Source organism: Erythrolamprus reginae, chromosome Z, assembly GCF_031021105.1.
Source record: "Erythrolamprus reginae isolate rEryReg1 chromosome Z, rEryReg1.hap1, whole genome shotgun sequence".
Classification (NCBI taxonomy): Eukaryota; Metazoa; Chordata; class Lepidosauria; order Squamata; family Dipsadidae; genus Erythrolamprus; species Erythrolamprus reginae.
In genome coordinates, this window is record NC_091963.1 from 120,931,458 (window position 1) to 120,952,064 (window position 20,607).

The 20,607-nt window shown below is 43.5% G+C and overlaps 2 protein-coding genes across 2 annotated transcripts; both read left to right on the top strand.

The window, feature by feature from the left end:
- The first annotated feature begins 5,944 nt into the window (after positions 1 to 5,944).
- On the top strand, positions 5,945 to 6,901 carry LOC139153896 (olfactory receptor 5AP2-like). Its single transcript, XM_070728317.1, has one exon. The coding sequence runs from the start codon at positions 5,945 to 5,947 to the stop codon at positions 6,899 to 6,901; it is 957 nt and encodes a 318-aa protein (XP_070584418.1).
- A 12,484-nt stretch (positions 6,902 to 19,385) lies between these two features.
- LOC139153897 (olfactory receptor 1f45-like) lies at positions 19,386 to 20,351 on the top strand (the record flags this gene model as incomplete). The annotated part of the gene is made up of 1 exon (XM_070728318.1): positions 19,386 to 20,351. A coding segment is annotated over one exon (966 nt), but the record flags the coding sequence as incomplete, so codon positions are not given.
- Positions 20,352 to 20,607: the final 256 nt, after the last annotated feature.

The following is a 20,607-nucleotide window of genomic DNA, read 5'->3' on the forward strand; positions in this document are numbered from 1 at the left end:
TTCAGAGCTTTCTAATTCTGAAGAATGATTAACCCCATTGCAACATTACCGGTAATTAGGCAAGCTATCTTGAGAACCTAGAGGCTCACATTTGTGTACTAGTAATAAAACTAATCTATACCTTTTACTGCTAGCATTCTGAAAAATTTACTTTATCTTTAATCTTAATAAAAAGGCATGACCTTGCAGACTTTGCAAGCACTTCAAAAGTCAGATGGATTGCTTTGAGATATATTTTTAGTGATACCACCAGGTCCTGATTATTAGTTTGCATAACTGCAAGTATTATTGCAGCAGAGGCGGAATAACAATGCAGACACAGAGCTGGATTTAAACTGGGTCATTTTTATTAATTAATTAAAATTAATGTAATTCAACCTAACATGGACCCGCAGAGGTCAACTGAAAACATTTGGGGTGGAAATGACGTAGTAAAAACTTCCTGGGCAACTCGGGGCGTAGCTCCATGCTGATCCAGGTGAAGGGGACCATGCCCTCACCTGGATCCCAGCCATGCAAGGCATGTGGGAGGTCTCGCCGTCCAATCCCTGAAAGGCAATTGAAATGGGCGAGACCCAGAGGCATGTCCTGTAAGAAGATGGCATTCCCCTGTTCTGACAGGTGAACGCCGTTGGCACGATAAAGTCATGGCTGATCAATAGTAATATTGGGGTGGGAAACAACTACCCCACCCAACTCTTTAACCAATTTACCAATGGCCTTATTAACCTTTCGCTTGATCTTGTGAATGGCCCTAGGGGAGATGGCATCCCTCCAGAAAATCCGTGGAAGGATTTCAGACCAGACCACTTGCGTAGCTGGCCAAGCTAGACGAAGAGCCTGCAGGTCTTCGCGGGCCTGACAAATCAATGCCAGGCCACCCAAAACACACAGGTCATTGCCCCCGAGGTGCAAGACCAGCCACCTGGGTGCAACCACATTGCAGCAAGGAGCCCCTCCCACCATAAGCCTCTTCGTCCAACCCAAACGATGTTGACCCAATGGCCCAAAAACAGCTGGGACCCCACGGTGGATCTTGCTGCAGAACGGCCACCCTAAAAGATCATACTGTGGCCACACAGCAGCGCCGTCAGTTTCTCCCCACGAGGGCTATCTAGAAGAGGGCAGAGAAAGGTTACCGTGCATGAAATCCTGCTCAACTGAACCAGCAGGCCAAACGTAAGTTAAATAGGCCGCAGACCTCCAGCAACCAATCTCCCAGATCCTATGACCCAGGAAGCCAGAAACTGCTGTGCTAGTGGCAGCCCCAATATGGAACTAGTGCGTTCCGTACCAGGCAGAGTCAAGGCCAATCACAACCAACGCCCTGGTCATAATCGCCCAAAATTGATAGCGCATGAGCGGGGAGCTATCCTGATGACTAAAAAGGTACCCCTGTCCCATTCCTCTCAAGTTACAAAAGGAGGAAAGGGCGGCCACTGGACAAACAGACTGATCATCAGCGGCCATCAAAAATATCCTGGACCCCCTACCTAACTGGTCAGTTTTAGACTGTCTCACCAAAGAGAGACGCCGGTGCCCTCAAACTGCAGGTCCGAGAACTGTAAGGCTCAAAGTGACCCGTCTCCGCGAGAGGAGGCCAAAGCCTCACTAACCCGAAGAGCCCCAAAAAACATCACACTGGCCACTGCCTGGAAAAGGCGGGCTTCATAGACAGAGGCACACAGACTGCTCCATGTATTATTAATGTTGGACAGCTGTTGTAAATTCAGTGCCAATCTGCAGTCCATAGAGGGCACCGATTGCTCCCTAACCCACCCCTCTAGCATTTTCCGAATGCAGAAATCCCCAGAGGAATCCGAGAATCCACTGGTCTTGGAAAGAAAAGCCAGGCCTGCCAGTCTAGTCCTAATAGTTTTAACTGATAGGCGGTGCTGCTTAAGCAGAATGCGAAACTCTATCAGGTGGTCGACAGGGATGGGCCAGATGTGTAAGTAGCCCACGGATTGGCAAAATTCCCAAAACTCCTTACCTGAGTTTTGGTATGACCTCAGGGTACTGGGCACTATTGAGAGGGCCATGGCCCTGCCTGCCTCGATCCTCCACTGCTTGTGAGCCCGCCCAGGCTCCACAGATGGCAAGGGAAGGCTTCCGGTGATCCACGAGCCCACGGAGCCAGCATCTGGAACCTGGACAACTGACCACAGGACAAGGCATCAGGCATCTCGGTTTCGAGCCTGGGAACATGATGGGCCAAAAACAAGGCATTTAGGGACAAAGACCTGCACACAAAATGGCAGACAAGCTGCATAACCCTGTCATTCTTAGAAGACAGGGCATTCACAACATGGACAATGGCCAGGTTGTCACACCAAAAGTGCACAGTCTTATTCCTAAATTGCTCCCCCCCATAGCTCTAAAGCCACCACTAGGGGAAAGAGTTCCAAAAATGTCAGATCCTTAACAATAGAAGAGGCCCTCCATTCCGGAGGCCACATAGAATAGCACCACTGGTTGCCCAAAATAACTCCGAACCCATGGGTCCCCACAGCGTCCGAACACAATTGCAACTCAGCTTCCAAAAGAAGCTCGTGCCTCCAAAAGGACAGAGCATTAAAGTGGGCTAAGAAGCTTTGCCATATGCTCAGGTCATTCCTGACCCCAGCACGCAAGCGCATCCAATGGCGGAGCAAACGAAGCCCCATCATTGCCGTATACAAATGACGTGAAAAGGCCCTGCCGGGGGCCACCACCTGGCAGGCAAAATTGAGTAACCCAGCCAACTCCTGAAGTTGGCAAAGGGTGACTTTACATCTCACTAAAACCTGATCCAATCTATCTTGAACCTTAAGGATCTTCTCAGATGGCAATCTGCAAGACTGCACAATGGAGTCCAATTCAATACCAAGTAAGGTAATCCTGGTGTCTGGGCCTTCGGACTTTTTGGGGGCCAAAGGAACCCCCAGATGAGCACAAAGAGCTTCAAAGGCCGACATCAGAGCCAAACACTGCTCTGAATGCGCAGGCCCGGCCATCAGGAAATCATCAAGGTAATGAATCACTGAACCCGAACTAGATCGCCTCCTGAGGGCCCACTCTAAGAAGGTGCTAAAGCTCTCAAACAGGGAGCAAGATATAGAGCAGCCCATGGGCAATGCTCTGTCCACATAATAGCCACCCTCAAAATGGAAACCCAGGAGCTCGAAATCATCCAGGTGCATGGGAAGGAGCTGGAATGCAGACTTAATGTCACATTTACCCATTAGGGCTCCTACACCACACTTCCTAACCATGGCCACTGCCGCATCAAAAGACGCGTAGCGAACTGAACAGAGCTCATCAGGAATGTAACCATTCACTGATTCCCCTTTAGGGAAGGACAAGTGGTGAATCAATCTAAATTCACCACTGGCCTTCTTGGGGACTATCCCAAAAGGTGAAACCCAGAGAGCGGGCGAGGGCAGGCATGCATAGGGGCCCAAGACCCTGCCCTCGGCCACCGCCACCTGCGGGTCCATGTTAGGTTGAATTCCATTAATTTTAATTAATTAATAAAAATGACCCAGTTTAAATCCAGCTCTGTGTCCGCGTTGTTATTCCGCCTCTGCTGCAATAATACTTGCAGTTATACAAACTAATAATCAGGACCTGGTGGTATCACTAAAAATATCTCTCAAAGCAATCCATCTGACTTTTGAAGTGCTTGCAAAGTCTGCAAAGTCATGCCTTTTATTGAGATTAAAGATAAAGTATTTTTTTCAGAATGCTAGCAGTAAAAGGTATAGATTACTTTTATTACTAGTACACAAATGTGAGTCTCTGGGTTCTCAAGATAGCTTGCTTAATTACCAGTAATGTTGCAATAGGGTTAATCATTCTTCAGAATTAGAAAGCTCTGAATAAAAGAGAAATCCCAAGACACTTTTTGGTTCATAATCAAATTGCATCAGAGAAGCAGAAAAAGAAGCATCTTATCTCCCAGGGTTAATTATTTTAAATATTTATCAAACAGTATTTTAGAAATAATTTGATCTCAAAACAGAAACTGCTATAGCTTGCTTGGAAAAATAATTTGGAGGAGGGAAAACCAATATTGATTCTTTGGGACATCAATAAATGAAGCAGTAACTTGCTGCTAATTAATTTTAGACAGTTGCATGGATTTTGGAAAGATGGTACTCTTTTCCTAATATTCTTTTTCATTAAAATATTTGTTGGCTTCATAAATCTTAGTAAGTATTATAAATTTATATCATTGTATGACTTTAATTCCACTTGATCTGGGGAACTAGGATTATGCTCTGCAAATGATATAGTAGTTTATAGTTAATTCTTGTATAGGAGCTCAGCCACTACGTTTATTTTGCATTTTAAATAATTTTAAAAGAATTAAATCAATTATGTATTAAATAAAGCCGGATTAGGCCAAATTAAATAAAAAATAAGTTTCTTTCTATACTGATGTCTAGAAGAATATACTGTCCTTGAATGGATTTAAATATCCAGTTTGGGGGATATATTTATAATTTATACAATATATAAGCCACCTGATCTACAGCTATATATATCTGTCAAATGCAATTTGCCTAAAGAAGCAGATAAATCAAGAATATATTCATGTTACACTAGAGTAATTAAACCTTAGAAAACATCATCCTAAGAAAAGAAATGACTATTTGGAATATTAACAGGAAAGATCACTCTGTTGAAATTAATGTTTTAATATTTAGTTCAGTCTGAGCTGCTATTAATAGTTATGTGCAGGAATGGATTCTATTTCTCATATGTAGCAATACGTTTTACAAGAAGGCTAACAACAGGAAGACAGGACTCTTGTCAATAATTATGTAACCAATTAGAACTATTTTGCACATATGTTTATATATATATATATATATATATATATATATATATATATATATATACATATATATATATATATATATATATATATACATATATATATATATATATATATATATATATATATATATATATAGTATAATTCATTCAACTTTTTAATAAGCAGAATCATTGTAGTGTTAAGTGAGCACCCTTAAACTCAAATCATTGCTGGTTGTGTCAATATTTATAGTACTAAAGCACTCAATTCAGGTTTATTAATTTTTCAGAAAAAAATAGAATTGATGATATCCTCTGTAACTGATTATTCTACCTTCAGTGTCCACTATTTGAACCGTTCTTGTAAAGTGTTTCTATCAAGTAGTGTTTTCCTCAGATGGAACCCTTGTATATGTTGTATAAAGCTAAGTACTCTTTAATAATATCAATATTTAGTTTTTATTTAATTCTAAATTTGTTGCTTGGTTCTTCCACCAATACAGAAGATTCCTAACTGGTTTCTCTTTCAATTATAAGGTTCCCGTCCCCAGTTTTTACTAAAAAATGATATTCTTTTCATCCTTATTCAAGAAGCATGATAAAAAAGACTTATGAAGATTCAAGCTGGATTGCTGTATATTGTCAAGCAGCGAATCAGGGATGTACATGAACTCTAAATGCTAGATCAACTTCAAATGTAAGATGCTTCAGTAGTGTCCTCCAGACCTGAAACTGAAATTTATGATGTTTATTTTCAATAATCAAAACTCTACAATCAGCCGCTATTAATAATTTTATCCTTTATCTTAAATTGGTGATCATCATCCACTCATAAATTTGATTTCTATTGGTTGTTTATTTTGTGTGAAAATGTATTTTCAGTACAGAAATAGCTCAACTATTACAATTTTGTGCAAATTTTTAAATATGATGATTTATATGATGGTGAAGGGGGGAAAAATGTCACCATAATGATTGGTTTGGCAAAAACATTTTTGCTAATTATACTTTCATTATGAACAATATCAGTTTGGTCAAATAGCATCTTATTCTAAGTTCTGTATATGTTTCTTTGTCATATAATTATTTGCCATATTTTACTTGTGATTAACTTTGTTAAAATATTTATTAGTCAAAAGAAATGTTGGATATAGACAACAGAAATGAGACAGGCATCACAAAATTCCTACTGTTTGGACTGGGGAATCCTGTCAAACTACAGCCTTTTCTTTTCTCACTTTTCCTGGTGATTTATCTTGTCACATCAATTGGAAACATCACCATCATTATATTAGTTGCAGCTAACCAACAGCTTCATATACCAATGTACTTCTTCCTTGGGAATCTATCCTGTGTGGAACTTGTTTATTCTTCAACTATCATACCAAAAATGTTATCTGATTTATTAGGTGGAGATAGAACTATTACTGTGGGAAACTGTCTAGTTCAATATTATTTATTTGGCTCTTGCGTAGGTGTAGAAACATTTATTCTTGCAGCAATGTCTTATGACCGTTATTTGGCAATATGTAGACCGTTATTCTATACTTCTCTAATGAATAAGGAGATTTGTTTCCAGTTTGTAGCTGTAGCATGGATAAATGGTTTTATGGCTAATAGTATTATTGTCTTTCTGATGGCTCAGTTTTCGTTCTGTGGAACTAATGTGATAGATCATTATTTTTGTGATTTAAGTCCTCTGAAAAAACTGTCTTGCAGTGACCTTACCTTGTTTGAACTCATTGTTCTTCTCTTGTCTTTCATTTTTACTATTGCTCCATTTTTCCTCACCTTCACTTCTTACATTTGTATCATTAGTAGTATCATAAAAATCCAATCTACTATTGGAAGGCGGAAAGCTTTTTCAACCTGCTCATCTCATCTGATGGTGGTTTGCCTTTTTTACAGCACCTTAATCATTGTTTATATATTGCCAGACACTCCAACTCTGAGACACCTCAATAAAATCTTCTCCATTTTTTATACAATCCTGACTCCTTTGGCTAATCCCCTCATCTATACTTTAAGAAATAAAGAAGTTCACCAGGCTTTAAGAAGAACTGTTGATAAGTTGATAACTTTTTTTGAAGACAGTTAGGCAGAAGATAAGAACACAAATAATGTCCAGCTGGATCAGATGCCCAGTTCATCTAGTTCAACAATCTGTTTTACTAACCAGATACACAGGGAAACCTGCAACTCTCCCAGATGGCCTTCATAGACAACCACACTGCCATCAAGATTTCCATGACTTCCATTGAGCACTCATGAAAGGGTAGTCCTAACTGATTTTTATCTTTAACAGGTGAAAATGTTGAACATATTTGATAAACTAGCGATAATTACTGTCTTTGCAGCCACAACTATTTGTCTCTGGGGGTTTTTTGGTTGTCAAGGAAGTACAACTGTGATGAAGTGGTGAAAATGACTTTTATTGTATATTTTGCACTTTCCCCATTTTATAAAGAATATCAATATGTTAAACTTAGTTCATGTTATTTTTTTTTACAAAATGAATAAATTGAGAAAATACAATAACTTAATCATGAATGTAATTGCATTTTTACTTCTGATTAATCATTGTAACTTGATTCTAATTCTAAATTTATCTGTCATATAGCTGTGACCTTATATGCAGTAGTTTAGAATGGAGAAGGAGGAATGGGATGGATTATATGAAATCAAAGCTGTATGTTAATTTCCTATCATAACAACTGTGATTAAAAACAACATAAAATTAAACTTTCTTACTAATTTCCTTGGCTATAATTATTTTCAAATATTGGGAAACATTAATCAATAGAACATTGTTTGAAAGTCTAATTTTTTGAAGTTTCCAAGAGAAAAATAAATTAAACATTGTATAAAACAGGAAGATTTCCTTTTTATGCCAATCATTTCAACAATTTAATTCATTGGCTAAAAAAGATTCTAAAATATGGTAATTGATTTTTGTTAAGGCATTGGATTCTGTGTGGATTACTTTCTTTAATAAAATTGGGATTTATCATTGAAATATCTAGTGGAGGATACAGATAAATCATTTCTTCATTATATTTTGAAGGATAAAAAGAGGGATTTGAAGTTAGTTTTGCTATTATGCTTACCTGTTAATTATTTTTATTTCATACTAAGTCAATGAGAGGTGAGATTGCTTGGGAAAACAGAGTTGTAGGAGCTTATGTATACTTGAATATTTCTGTTTTAGACTACAGAAATGTTGAAGTATATTCAAAAGTATTCATGTGGGACAGAGGTGGGTTCTGGGTTTTTTTTGCTACCAGTATGCTCAGGCACGCGCTGTGAAGGAGGGTGTGCTTTGCACATGCAAACATATGTGGTATTTTTTAAAAAAGTTTCTGCATATGTGCAGAAGAAAAAAACCCAAGATGGTGTCACATACAGTGTCACCGAGAAGACTGGTTCAATGCATAGTAGGCCTGGCTCGCTGCTGGTTCCAGCAATCCAGGCAAGTTACTACTGGTTCAATAGTACTGGTTCAAACTGGGGGGGACCTACCGTTGATGGGGGGGTGTTAAATAAATATGTATTTTTGGTTTTTTTATTTTTTCTTTCTTTCTTTTATTTTTATTTTTTCTCTTATTCAGTTTTGTTCAGTTACTCAGAATTACCTTTTTTTGAGTTTGTATTTTAAGTTTTGAATAAAAATATTTTGAATAAAAACATAATATACTGCTGGTTTTATGTTGGTTTGTTGGTTGTGAGACCCCCAGGTTTGGTTTTAAAATGGATAATACAAATCTAATAAATCTAATAAATAAATAATTATACAAAATATTTTAAATAAATGAATGCAATTACCAGAAACAAAAGAACTTCAACAAAACAATTCTCATTCTTAGTGTATTTAGTTTGCAGAGATGGAGTTTGTAATTCATGCCCATATCTATCCATTAGAAAGAGGTCTCCCTACTCCAATAACATTTTCTTTCCCTTAAGAAGATAATCTTAGAAAAAGATGATGTAACCTGCCATCATACTACATGAAGAAGTCCCTTATCGTGCCACTTCCTGAACCTCCCACAGGATGTCCTATGCCCCAACTGAATTGAAAATTCCTATTGCATTACTAGTTATGAAAGAATCTTGTGCTAGCTAATTTTTGTACAAGAAGGAAAAACGTATTTTCTTCAAATCTCATTGTTTTGTTTTGTTTTTTTATCTTTTGGGAAGACAAAAAGACTTCCTTAATTTTTAAGGATTTATAGCAATCAATCTCAAGAAGAATTCAATTTAGGCGGAATGCAATAATACATCTCAGAAATTGCAGTGTAAAATGTCTCATTATCAATCACCCTAACCCACTGCTACTGACAGATGCTTTTCACTTAATTTAAATGAAGATTCCAAGGAAAAAAAGAATGATTTCAGATTTCCAAAAATTCTGGAGAAAATACAATATAATGTATAGAATGATGGAACTGACAGTCAACATCAGCTGGTAGCACAAAATATATGAGTTTCTGTAGGCCACCCATCTTTTCTTTGAAGCAGATTCAGCATTGGCAGTTTTTGCCTTTTTCCAGCATTAAACAAAAATGTTCAACTTGCTAATATATTGTTATAGATTAATTTTATTCTTGGCACATGAATGTGACCTTATGGATTCTCATGATTAATTGCACAAATAATATTGTAAAAGGGTCAATCTTTCTCAGAATTATGACAACCAGCTTGCCATAGTATTTAGACTCAAAGGCAAAAAATTCCAAACACACGATAAAAATAAAGATAAAAACGTACAGGATTAGTAGCTTTGGGCAATAAGTAATCTCAAGATAAAACAACAACAACATTAAATTTCCTTTGGGGTTCATATTGAAATTATATCAGAAAAGCAGCAATGAATCTCTTAGGTATAATTATTTTAATTTTTTAATGAAAACTTATTTTGAAATATTTTCAACTCACATTCTAAATTCTCTTTAGAATACAAATTATTGAGTGGTAATTTGAAAAACCCCCAGTATCTTATAACCTTTAACTTGCTACAAATACATTACACAGATAAATTTTGTAAGAATATTTTTTAATATTTTTTCCATTAAAATATTGATTGGTCTTATAAATCTTGGTAAGGTATATCATGATTTCATTTTAGTTCATTTGGCCAACTTGTATGGTTTGTAAGTAATGGGATGTAGCTGACATTTACTTTAAAGCTGTGATTTATCCAGCAGATAATTTTAAAACAAATCATATGTTGTGTGTTGGGCAAAGTCATTTCAGTTCTTATGCTTCCAACAGGTTTGGACTTTTTCATCTGAGCTGATTTTGGCAAAAACATTTGGTGTTGTTCTTTGAGGAAGATATATTGCCTTTATAATTATGAAGACAATATTTTTATCAATAAATATGAACTGAAACAACTTTAAATATGGTTACATTTACTATTGAATAAATAGTTGATTGAGGATTGCCTTGTGTAGGGAAATGTTTTAATGTGCAAACTGATTTTAATGTAAAAAAATTCAGAACTGCCAGCATGTAATTCCTAATACTTTTATAAAAAAGCAAAACATAATATTGTAGCTGCTATGCTCCTTTGTGCTTAGCAGTATGATCAATGTGTATCTTTCAAGCATCTATATAGAACACTACTTCCCCTCTTCCTCCCCTTCCCCCCTGTCTGCTGCCAATTTGAAGCTTTTCACCTGCTCAGTTCTCTTTCCTTCAATAGTCTAGTTAAATCTAGGTATTTTGACAATGTTTGCTTAAAGTTTCCCCATTCTTTTGTGAAAAGAGAGCCACATCATCAGCATATAAAACAAGTGGATAATTTACCTTGGCAATCTTGGGGAGACAGAAACTTGGAAAGGAGAGTCTGTCTGGTAGGGAGCTTTAACAGAAGTTAAATAAAGTACAAATTAAAATGCAGCCTTATCTAACTCACTTTAGAACAGTTGAGTTTCTAACTTTAACTAAGGTATTCTTATAAAATTACTAAATTAGGAACAGGAACTGCCTATTTTTATTTGTGGGCCAGTTGGAGAAAAATGTAAGGAACATCCCATTGCAATAATAAAAAATATTATATATAATACTGCAGATGCAATTTATATATTATTTATGCTAGCTACTGCTATACTAATGAGTCCCTGTTAAGTATTTTCATTATGACTTTAAAGGTTCATTTGTTTCCTGGTTAGGAACTATCAAACTATCAGCATAGAATGATCCTCATTTTTCTAACTATCATAAAAATTATTCATGATACCAAGCTGATGACTAGATATTGCAGAAGAGACGGAGTAACGACTCGGACACAAGAGCTGGATTTAAACTTGGGTCATTTTTATTATAATAAATTTGCATAATTTATTAATTAAATTAGCATGAATTAGCATAAATTTGCATAAATCAACATACTTAACTATGACCCGGAACCAAATGGACCTGCAGGGTCAAACAAACACTTCCGGGGCGGAAATGACGTAAAAGGTCAACATTCCTGGGCAACTATGGGCGTAATCGATGCTGGTCCAGGTGAGGGACCTCTCCCTCACCTGAGACCCTGCCATACACTCGCATGAGGGGGGTCCCGCCGGCTCACCCCTACCCTGGGACTTCAATAGCGGGACCCAAAGACAGGTTCCCCCCAAGTGCGCAGGTAGCACCCACCATGGTCTTGGAGAGAACCTGTCAATCATCCCCAAAGATGCCCAAGGGAGAACGCGCAGTTGCTGAAACCACCCAGATTTCCGCCCCTAACCTGCCTACCCAATGACCAGAGGTAAGCCAATTAACCTAATTAAATGCAAACACCCCCTAACCGCACATCCATCTCCCCAGTGTGGAATGGGCGAAAAAACAGCCTGGCCTAATGGGCGAGGCTGCAAAAAATTCCCATTCGGCCCCCGCAGGCGACCCCGAGGCACACTGCAAAATAGGGAAGGGCGGGTGGGTGTCTGCTCAGGCAACCAGGTCCGGGCGAAAAGGCTGTTTCCCGGCCTGCTGCCCCTTAAATAGGGCCAGCAGGCCCCGCCCGGACCCGACATCATGCCCAGCCACGTGGGCAGGGCATTCCCGGCCGAAATCTCGTCTCGCGAGATTTCGGCCGAAAACAAGATGGCGGCCGCCATCTGAAGGGTCCGAGTCTGCCCGGCCCTTCAGCAACATCGCCGTGGGGCCGGTGAGTCAGCCGGCATTATTGCAGAAGAGACGGAGTAACGACTCGGACACAAGAGCTGGATTTAAACTTGGGTCATTTTTATTATAATAAATTTGCATAATTTATTAATTAAATTAGCATGAATTAGCATAAATTTGCATAAATCAACATACTTAACTATGACCCGGAACCAAATGGACCTGCAGGGTCAAACAAACACTTCCGGGGCGGAAATGACGTAAAAGGTCAACATTCCTGGGCAACTATGGGCGTAATCGATGCTGGTCCAGGTGAGGGACCTCTCCCTCACCTGAGACCCTGCCATACACTCGCATGAGGGGGGTCCCGCCGGCTCACCCCTACCCTGGGACTTCAATAGCGGGACCCAAAGACAGGTTCCCCCCAAGTGCGCAGGTAGCACCCACCATGGTCTTGGAGAGAACCTGTCAATCATCCCCAAAGATGCCCAAGGGAGAACGCGCAGTTGCTGAAACCACCCAGATTTCCGCCCCTAACCTGCCACGGAGCGGGGGTCAGATCTCTATCTTGGCCCCCCGACTCCCCCCTCTATCTGCGCCAGCTCACGCAGAGACCTCTGCAGGTCCTGTAAGAAAATGGCGTTCCCCTGTTCTGACAGGTGAACGCCATCGGCCCGGTAAAGCCACGGCCGATCTACAGTGATGAGGGGATGGGCAACTACAATCCCCCCTAATTCTTTGACAGTTTTTCCCACGGCCTTATTCACCCTACGTCTAACCCGGTGGATGGCCCTAAGGGAAATGGCGTCCCTCCAAACGATCCGTGGGAGGATCTCTGACCACACCACTTGCGTGGTGGGCCATAACATGCGAAGCCGCCGCAGGTCTTCGCGCGCCTGGACGATCAACGGTAGACCGCCAAGCAGGCATAGGTCATTGCCACCGAGGTGCAAGACCAGCCATCTGGGTGCGGCTATGGGCTGCCGACCACCCAGTCCCATCTGGGCGCGACCCTGGGTAGCCGCCCGCCCAGCAGCGCCGGGTACCGCCCTGAGATGCTGCGTACCCAGCAGTGTCGGTAGGAGGCCCTCCCACCGCATACCCCTCCGGCCCATCCAAACAACATTGACCCACCGTCCCAACGACAGCTGGGTCCCGATGGCACTTCTGGCTGCCGAGCGGCCGGCCCAGAAGACCATGCTGTGGCCACACAGCAGCGCCGTCGGTTTCTGCCTGGACTGGGAACCTGGAAGAGGACACACACAGAGAGGTTACCTAGCCTAAACCCTGCCCCGGATCCTCAGCGGGCCTAACATAACCCAAATATGCCGCTGACAGCCAGCGGCCGATCTCCTGAATCCGTTGGGCCGGGAGACCAGAAAGTGCCGCGCTAGTGGCGGCGCCGATACGGAACGAATGCGTTCCATAGCCGGCGGGATCCATGCCTACCTGAGACATAGCCTTAGACACTATCGCCCAGAATTGATACCGGGTCAGGGGGGAACCATCCTGGTGTATAAAAAGGTACCCACGCCCTGACCCACGCAAGACACAAAATTGCTGCAAAGCAGCCACCGGGCAAACAGACTTATCGGTGGCTGCGCTAAGTTCAAGTCTAACCCCTCTGTGCAACTGATCTGTCTTGGAGTGTCTCACCAAAAGAGAGACACCCCCCTGTCTAAAGGTCAGATCAACGAGCTGGAAGGCGCGGAGCGACAAGTCAGACTGCGAGGAGGCCATTGCCTCGCTGACCCTGAGGGCCCCAAAAAACATAACGCAAGTCGCTGCCCTGAACAGCCGAGCCTCGTAAGGAGAGGCACACAGACTGCCAAATGTCTGATTAATCAGAGACAGCTGCTGAACCGTCAGGGCCCGACGAGTGTCAGAGGGAAACCCCTGTCGCTCCCTCACCCAACCTTCCAGCATCCTCCGGATGCGAAAATCACCCGTAAAATCACCAACCCCCCCCGCCTTGGACAGAAAGGCGAGGCCGGCTAACCTAGCCCTGATAGTCCTCACTGAAAGGCCACGCCCCTTCAGCAGGACACAGAATTCAGCTAGGTGCTCAACCGGGGCAGGCCAGCAATGGGGGTAACCCTTACCCAGCCTGAAATCCCCAAACTCCTTACCTGCACGCTGATAAGCTCGCAGGGTACTAGGAGCTACCGATAAGGCGATCGCCCTGGAGGCCTCGTCTCTCCAGCTCTCGAGAGCCCGCCCAGGCTCCACAGGTGGGCTGGAAACACCTCCGGCGACTCTCGGGCCCACGGGGCCAGGGTCCGAAACCTGGACAACTGACCACGGGACAAGGCGTCAGCCACCCCGTTATCTAAACCAGGGACATGCCTAGCCAAGAACAAGGCGTTCAAAGACAAGGACCTGTGCACAAAATGGCGGACAAGCCGCATCACCCTATCACTCTTAGAGGACAGGGCGTTCACAACATGGACAACCGCTAGATTGTCACACCAAAAATGCACAGTCTTATCCCTGAACTGCTCCCCCCAGAGCTCTAAGGCCACTATTAAGGGGAAAAGCTCCAAAAAAGTTAAGTCCTTAACCAATGAACAGGCACTCCATTCCGGAGGCCACGCCGACCAGCACCACTGGTCACCTAACACTACCCCAAAACCGCAAGTCCCTGCGGCGTCGGAACACAGCTGCAGCTCCGCTTCCAAAAGAAGCTCCTGCCGCCAAAACGACAACCCGTTAAAACGTTCCAAAAACTCCCGCCACACGCAGAGGTCAGCCCTGACCCCTGCACATAAGCGGGTACGATGGTGGGGCAAACTTAGCCCCTTCATCGCATCATACAACCGGCGAGAAAAAGCCCTACCAGGCACCACTACCCGACAGGCAAAATTAAGAATCCCAGCCAACTCCTGGAGCTGCCGAAGAGTAACCTTCCTGCAGCCCAGGACCGTCTCAAGCTTGGACCTGATTTTAACCAACTTATCCAGGGGCAATCTGGAAGATTGCTCCACTGAATCCAATTCAATACCCAGGAAGGTAATCCTGGTGGCAGGGCCTTCGGTCTTCTCGGAGGCTAAAGGCACCCCCAGTTGAGCACAAAGGGCTTCGAAGTCCCGCATCAAAGCAAAGCATTGCTCCGATTGCGCAGGCCCGGCCATCAAGAAATCATCAAGGTAATGAACGACGGACCCCAGGCCACTCCGCCTCCTGAGCACCCACTCGAGGAAGGTACTAAAGCTCTCAAAAAGGGAGCAGGAAATAGAGCAGCCCATCGGCAATGCCCTATCCACGTAAAACCCACCTTCGAAATGGAAGCCCAGCAGCTCGAAGTCGCCTGGGTGAATGGGGAGGAGCCGAAATGCCGACTTAATGTCGCATTTACCCATAAGGGCTCCCACCCCACACTCCCTAACCATAGCCACGGCCGCATCAAAGGATGCGTACCGGACAGAACAAAGCTCGTCAGGAATGAAGTCATTCACTGACTCCCCTTTCGGAAAAGACAAATGGTGAATCAACCGAAATTCACCACTCGCCTTTTTGGGGACCACACCTAAGGGGGACACACGAAGATTCGGAAAGGGCGGCTCCGGGAAGGGCCCAAGGACCCTGCCCTCAGCCACCTCCTTTCGAATCTTAGCCCGTACAATGACTTCATGTCCGACAACCGACCTGAGGTTGTCGGACATGAAGGCCCTCCTAATACCCACATAAGGGATCCTAAATCCCTCGGAGAAGCCCCTCAAGAGCAACTCGGCTCTCGGGCGAGGGTGGTAGTCGATCAACCAACCCTCAAGCACAGAAACATTAATTGGGCTGGGCCCCTTTCCCCCCAGCTGGTGGGGGAGGTTTTCCTGGACCCCCGCCCTTCTTCTCCGCCCCTTTCTTGGGGCGGGGACAGACTGAAGCCGCATGGGACCCCCCACAATTCCCGCAGGCATGCTTGTACTTACAAAAGGGACGAAAACACGCCCCTTTTGCAGCAAACTCATGACAAGCGGGCGAGGCCCCCTTGCCAGCCACACCCGGAGTCGCCTTGGCCGGCGAAGCCGCGCCGGGCTCCTCCTCCATAAAGTGCCCACTATCCGTGCGCTCACACCCTTCCTTCCCGGACATATGCGTGGCCCGGAACCACAGGTCCGGGACCACCATATCCCACGGCAAGTTGGGCTCCACAGCCATCCTCATGCGGAAACCCTTATCATAATGGCGCCAGATGGTGCCCTTATATTCAAAGTGGGCCCTGGCAATTAAGTCTATATACTTAAACATGGCAGAGGCCATAGCCGGCTGCCGTTGGATCACCACCGACCCATAGGTAAGAAAGGCATACAGCCAGGAGCTGAAGCATTTCGTTACCTTGGTCTTCTTTGTTTTCTCCCCCGGGACAATCTCTTTCTCCTGCTTGGGAACCTCACGGTTCAAAAGCGAAAAGAGATCCACGTACTCGCCCCGCCAAATAGCCTCCTTGACCGACGGGTGAAGGTGGCAACCTAGAGGGGTGGACGGCAGCCCGCACGGTATGGCCCCCGCTTTAATACAAGCAAAGGGGTCCCACACCGAGTTGGCCGCCACGCCAAAAACACCCGCCCCATGGGGGTAGGGGAAAACCGGGAGCGGGGGCATGACAGGAGGGGCCGGAGGAACCCACCCCCCTGCCCCTGGCACCGCAGGTGTCCCCGCAGGACCCGTCCCGGACAGCGGAGCAGCGCCGGCCGCCGACTGCCCCGGAGGAGGAACCGGCGGAGCCCACACCTGCCCGCAGGTGCCCGCGAGGGACCCCAAAAGGCTGGACCCACTCCCGACCCCCGCCGGGGGAAAACCCGGGGCGGGGGGAGGAAGAAAAGACAGGGTTGTGGTGTGTGGTGCAGCCTCACCTGCCCCGTACGGGGTTGAAGACATCCACGGGGGGCCCAATGGTGTGGGGCCCGGAAAAGCCGCCATCGGCCCTGCAGGGGCCTGCCGTCCGAACGGAGCCGGCTGCCCAGCCTGGGCCGCCGCCGGCTCCCTCCCCAACGCCGCGGGCACTTGATCGCTGGACGCTCCGGGGACCGCACCGCTCCTCCACTGCTCGAGCTCATCGAGCCTCTCCAACACCCTGGCCCAAGACAAAGCAGGAGAAACATCAGGTTGAGGGGCAGGAGGCAACGAGACCACCCCCCTGTCCAGGGACCACCCCAGCAGTCCCCTCCCTGCTGGCCCGGGCCCGGGCAGAAGGCCTAAGGGCCCTCCTGGGGCGCGCCGCTGGCGGAGCCATAGGAGCAGTGGCAGGCCTTTTCTTGGGAGCCATCACCCTTCTTCCCTTTGTATGCAATAAGCCACTAAAACCTCCTAGGAGAAACCCCCAGCACGAGTGGCAGGCCCAACTCCCCAACCACGGGGCCCTACCTAGGGCCTGGGAGCACCTGCTACCCCTTTAACCCCCTTAAGGGCAAAACTTACAATTATATCTAATTGCACAGTATTTATGTTTATGTATTATTACGATAGCAAGCCTCCCTGCGCAGGCAGGCCTGAAAAGCCTGCAATCCGGTAACACCAACCCTCAAGACCGGGGCCCAGACCCAACACCCCCCACCGCGCCCTCCTCCCAGCCGGGAGGGTTACCAGTCCCCCTCGGGCCCGAGGGGGATCGCTGAAGACCGCTCGAGTGAAAGGAGTGAGGCCTCAACGTTGTCTTGAAGAGAAGTATTAGCAAGCAGAGCACTTTTCGCCCCCTCGGCAGGCCACAAAATGGCGGCCGCAACACGAGGGAGACTCAAAATGGCGGCCGAGCAGCACCAAACAAGTGTCTGCTCAGGCAACCAGGTCCGGGCGAAAAGGCTGTTTCCCGGCCTGCTGCCCCTTAAATAGGGCCAGCAGGCCCCGCCCGGACCCGACGTCATGCCCAGCCATGTGGGCAGGGCATTCCCGGCCGAAATCTCGTCTCGCGAGATTTCGGCCGAAAACAAGATGGCGGCCGCCATCTGAAGGGTCCGAGTCTGCCCGGCCCTTCAGCAACATCGCCGTGGGGCCGGTGAGTCAGCCGGCGTTATTCTGCCACATTTATATAATTTATATAGACAGTTTAAGGATCCTGCAAATTTGCTTCTGGGAAGGGGTAGTAATTATTGTATTTTTATTCACTGTAGTGGCAATTTGGAAGACCATTTTAATTTGAGTTTATTGACATATTTTGATTTGTCCTTCTTGTCATAAAAATATATATAAGTTCAGAGTTCATTTTGAGTTATTCTACCTTTTGCTGAATAAGGAAGGACATCTTATGGTAAAAGTCTAACTTTTCATTTCCAGAATCACATGCCTCTCAATCAAAGTTGGGGCTTGCAGTCTCATGGCCATAGTGGGGCCATGAGGTTATAGTGCCATATTTTGATAAAGGTTGCTGTTATAATTGGGATCTTTTGCACAAAACCTAGCTCTGAATCTTTTGCACAAAACCGAATATTGTGGAAACTAGCCGTCCTTTGGATATCTCTGATTAAGGAGCTCCTGACAGCTTCCAAGAGATTTGGTTGTCATCTTGCTTGGTATGTTTACTTTTTATATTATGCTTTAAAATCTGTTTTCTTTAGCTAATAATAAAGCTTAAAATATATTTATTTATTGGTGTGCTTATTGCCTCTTGATCTAAAAGAACCAGTTGCCTAGGCATCTGTTCACTGCCCTGATATTAGAAAAAAGAACCACTTGGCAATAGAAAACTATACGGCAAATCTTCATTCTCTTTTGTTCTTTGACTGTGAGAAGAAAATTTCTTCTTTGACTGTGAGAAGAACATTTTCACAATTTATTTATTTATTTAATTGGATTTGTATGCCAGTTAAATGCTAGAAAGACAATTTCACTCCTGCCAAAAGTTGGACTATTGCTTTCATTAATTTTGAAATTGTGAAGATGTGATTTAGATTTTGTTAAAAAGATGCATTAGAGAAAAAAATAGAAGACAGTTCTCTGAGCATTTGTTGAATTTTTATTTGAAAGATGTGAAAAAATAGTTATTGGATTCTGTAGACTCCAAAATTATGTCAGTGTTTTACTTGCCAATGCTTTGAATATTAAATTAAAAGATAAACTATGTGTCAAAATATTATGAATTGTAACAATGTTCCACTATTTCATTCTTATGAATAAAATAAAATTTCAATGTGTTCTCTGTACCAGAAAACATCCCGAGTAGAAGGCCTCAAGCAAGTTAATTAAAAACAACTTATCCTCATTTGTTGTTCTTAATCAATAATTTTACCTGGTAGATTCCATGACTAAAATTTCTCTTGTGTCCACCTCCTCATCCCAGCTATAGCTAATGTTTCCACTATTTGAATGGCATAATGGTAAATTCTTCCCTAGCATTGAAGATGTATTCAATGCATTCTCCACTTCTCTCTCTTCTTCCCCATTCCCTTTATTTTGGAAAAGGGGGAATTAGTACTTTATATTTTTGCATTTGAACCTGTGTTCTTGTTATATATTCTAGAATTTATGTCAGATTTCATTAATGGAAAACGATATTGGATATGGAAGAAAGAAACCAGACAAACATCAGAGAATTTATCCTTCTGGGCTTGGGGAATCCTGCTCAACTACAACTTTTCCTTTTCTGGTTCTTCTTGGTGATTTATCTGATGATAATAATTGGAAATCTCCTCATCTTTCTGCTTATTGTGATTGATCAACACCTTCACACACCGATGTACTTCTTTCTGGCAAAATTGTCTTGTTTGGACACTTGTTATAGCTCTATCTTCTTGCCAAAAATGCTGGCCAATATGCTGAATGGAAAAAGAACCATTAGTGTGAAAGAATGCCTAGGACAATATCATTTATTATGCATTTGTGCAGCTCTAGAAACCTATCTTTTGGCTGCTATGTCTTATGATCACTATTCAGCAATTTGTAGACCTTTGGTCTATGCTTCTATAATGACTAAGAAATTCTTTTTCCAGCTCATGGCTGGGACATGGATAAATAGTTTTATATTTAATATAATCCTGATAGCTGTTGTATCTCAGTTATCATTCTGTGGACCTAATGTCATAGACCATTATTTTTGTGACTTACGTCCATTGATGAAATTATCCTGTAGTGATACAAGTTTCCTTAAATTATTTGGCTTTCTCATGGCTGTTGTTTTCACCATTGCTCCATTTCTATTGACTCTCATTTCTTATGTCTGTATCATATGTGCCATCATTAAAATTCAGACCACCACTGGAAGGGAAAAAGCCTTTTCAACCTGCTCCTCTCATCTCATAGTAGTTTGCCTCTATTATGGCACATTGATCATTGCTTATGTATTGCCAGACACTCCCTCCCTTAGACCTCTCAGTAAAATATTCTCTATTACCTATACGGTCATGACTCCTTTGATCAACCCCTTCATCTATACTTTAAGAAACAAAGAAATTCACAAAGCTCTAAGACGACTTTGTGATAAAATTGTTTATGGTGTAAGTGTCATTTGAAACTGTTAAAGCATTTTCATTTTTATTGGGTAATAAAAAGTTTAATGTAAGTCTGCAAATCTAGTGTCAAAAATGTACTGCTATTTGGTTCAGCAGTATTGGTTGAGAATTTGGATGGGTTCATGGTGGAGAAAAAAATAATTTAATTATTTTATTTTATTTTCCATCACCTGTTTAATATGCTGCCCATCTCATCATCCTTGGTGATTCTTAATATCTTTATTTTATTCATCAGTCCAAACCTAGGTTTTTTCAG

What these genes read in the sequence shown, in the direction of transcription:
- LOC139153896 (XM_070728317.1), top strand. Translation starts at nt 5,945, where the DNA reads ATGTTGGATATAGACAACAGAAATGAGACAGGCATCACAAAATTCCTA.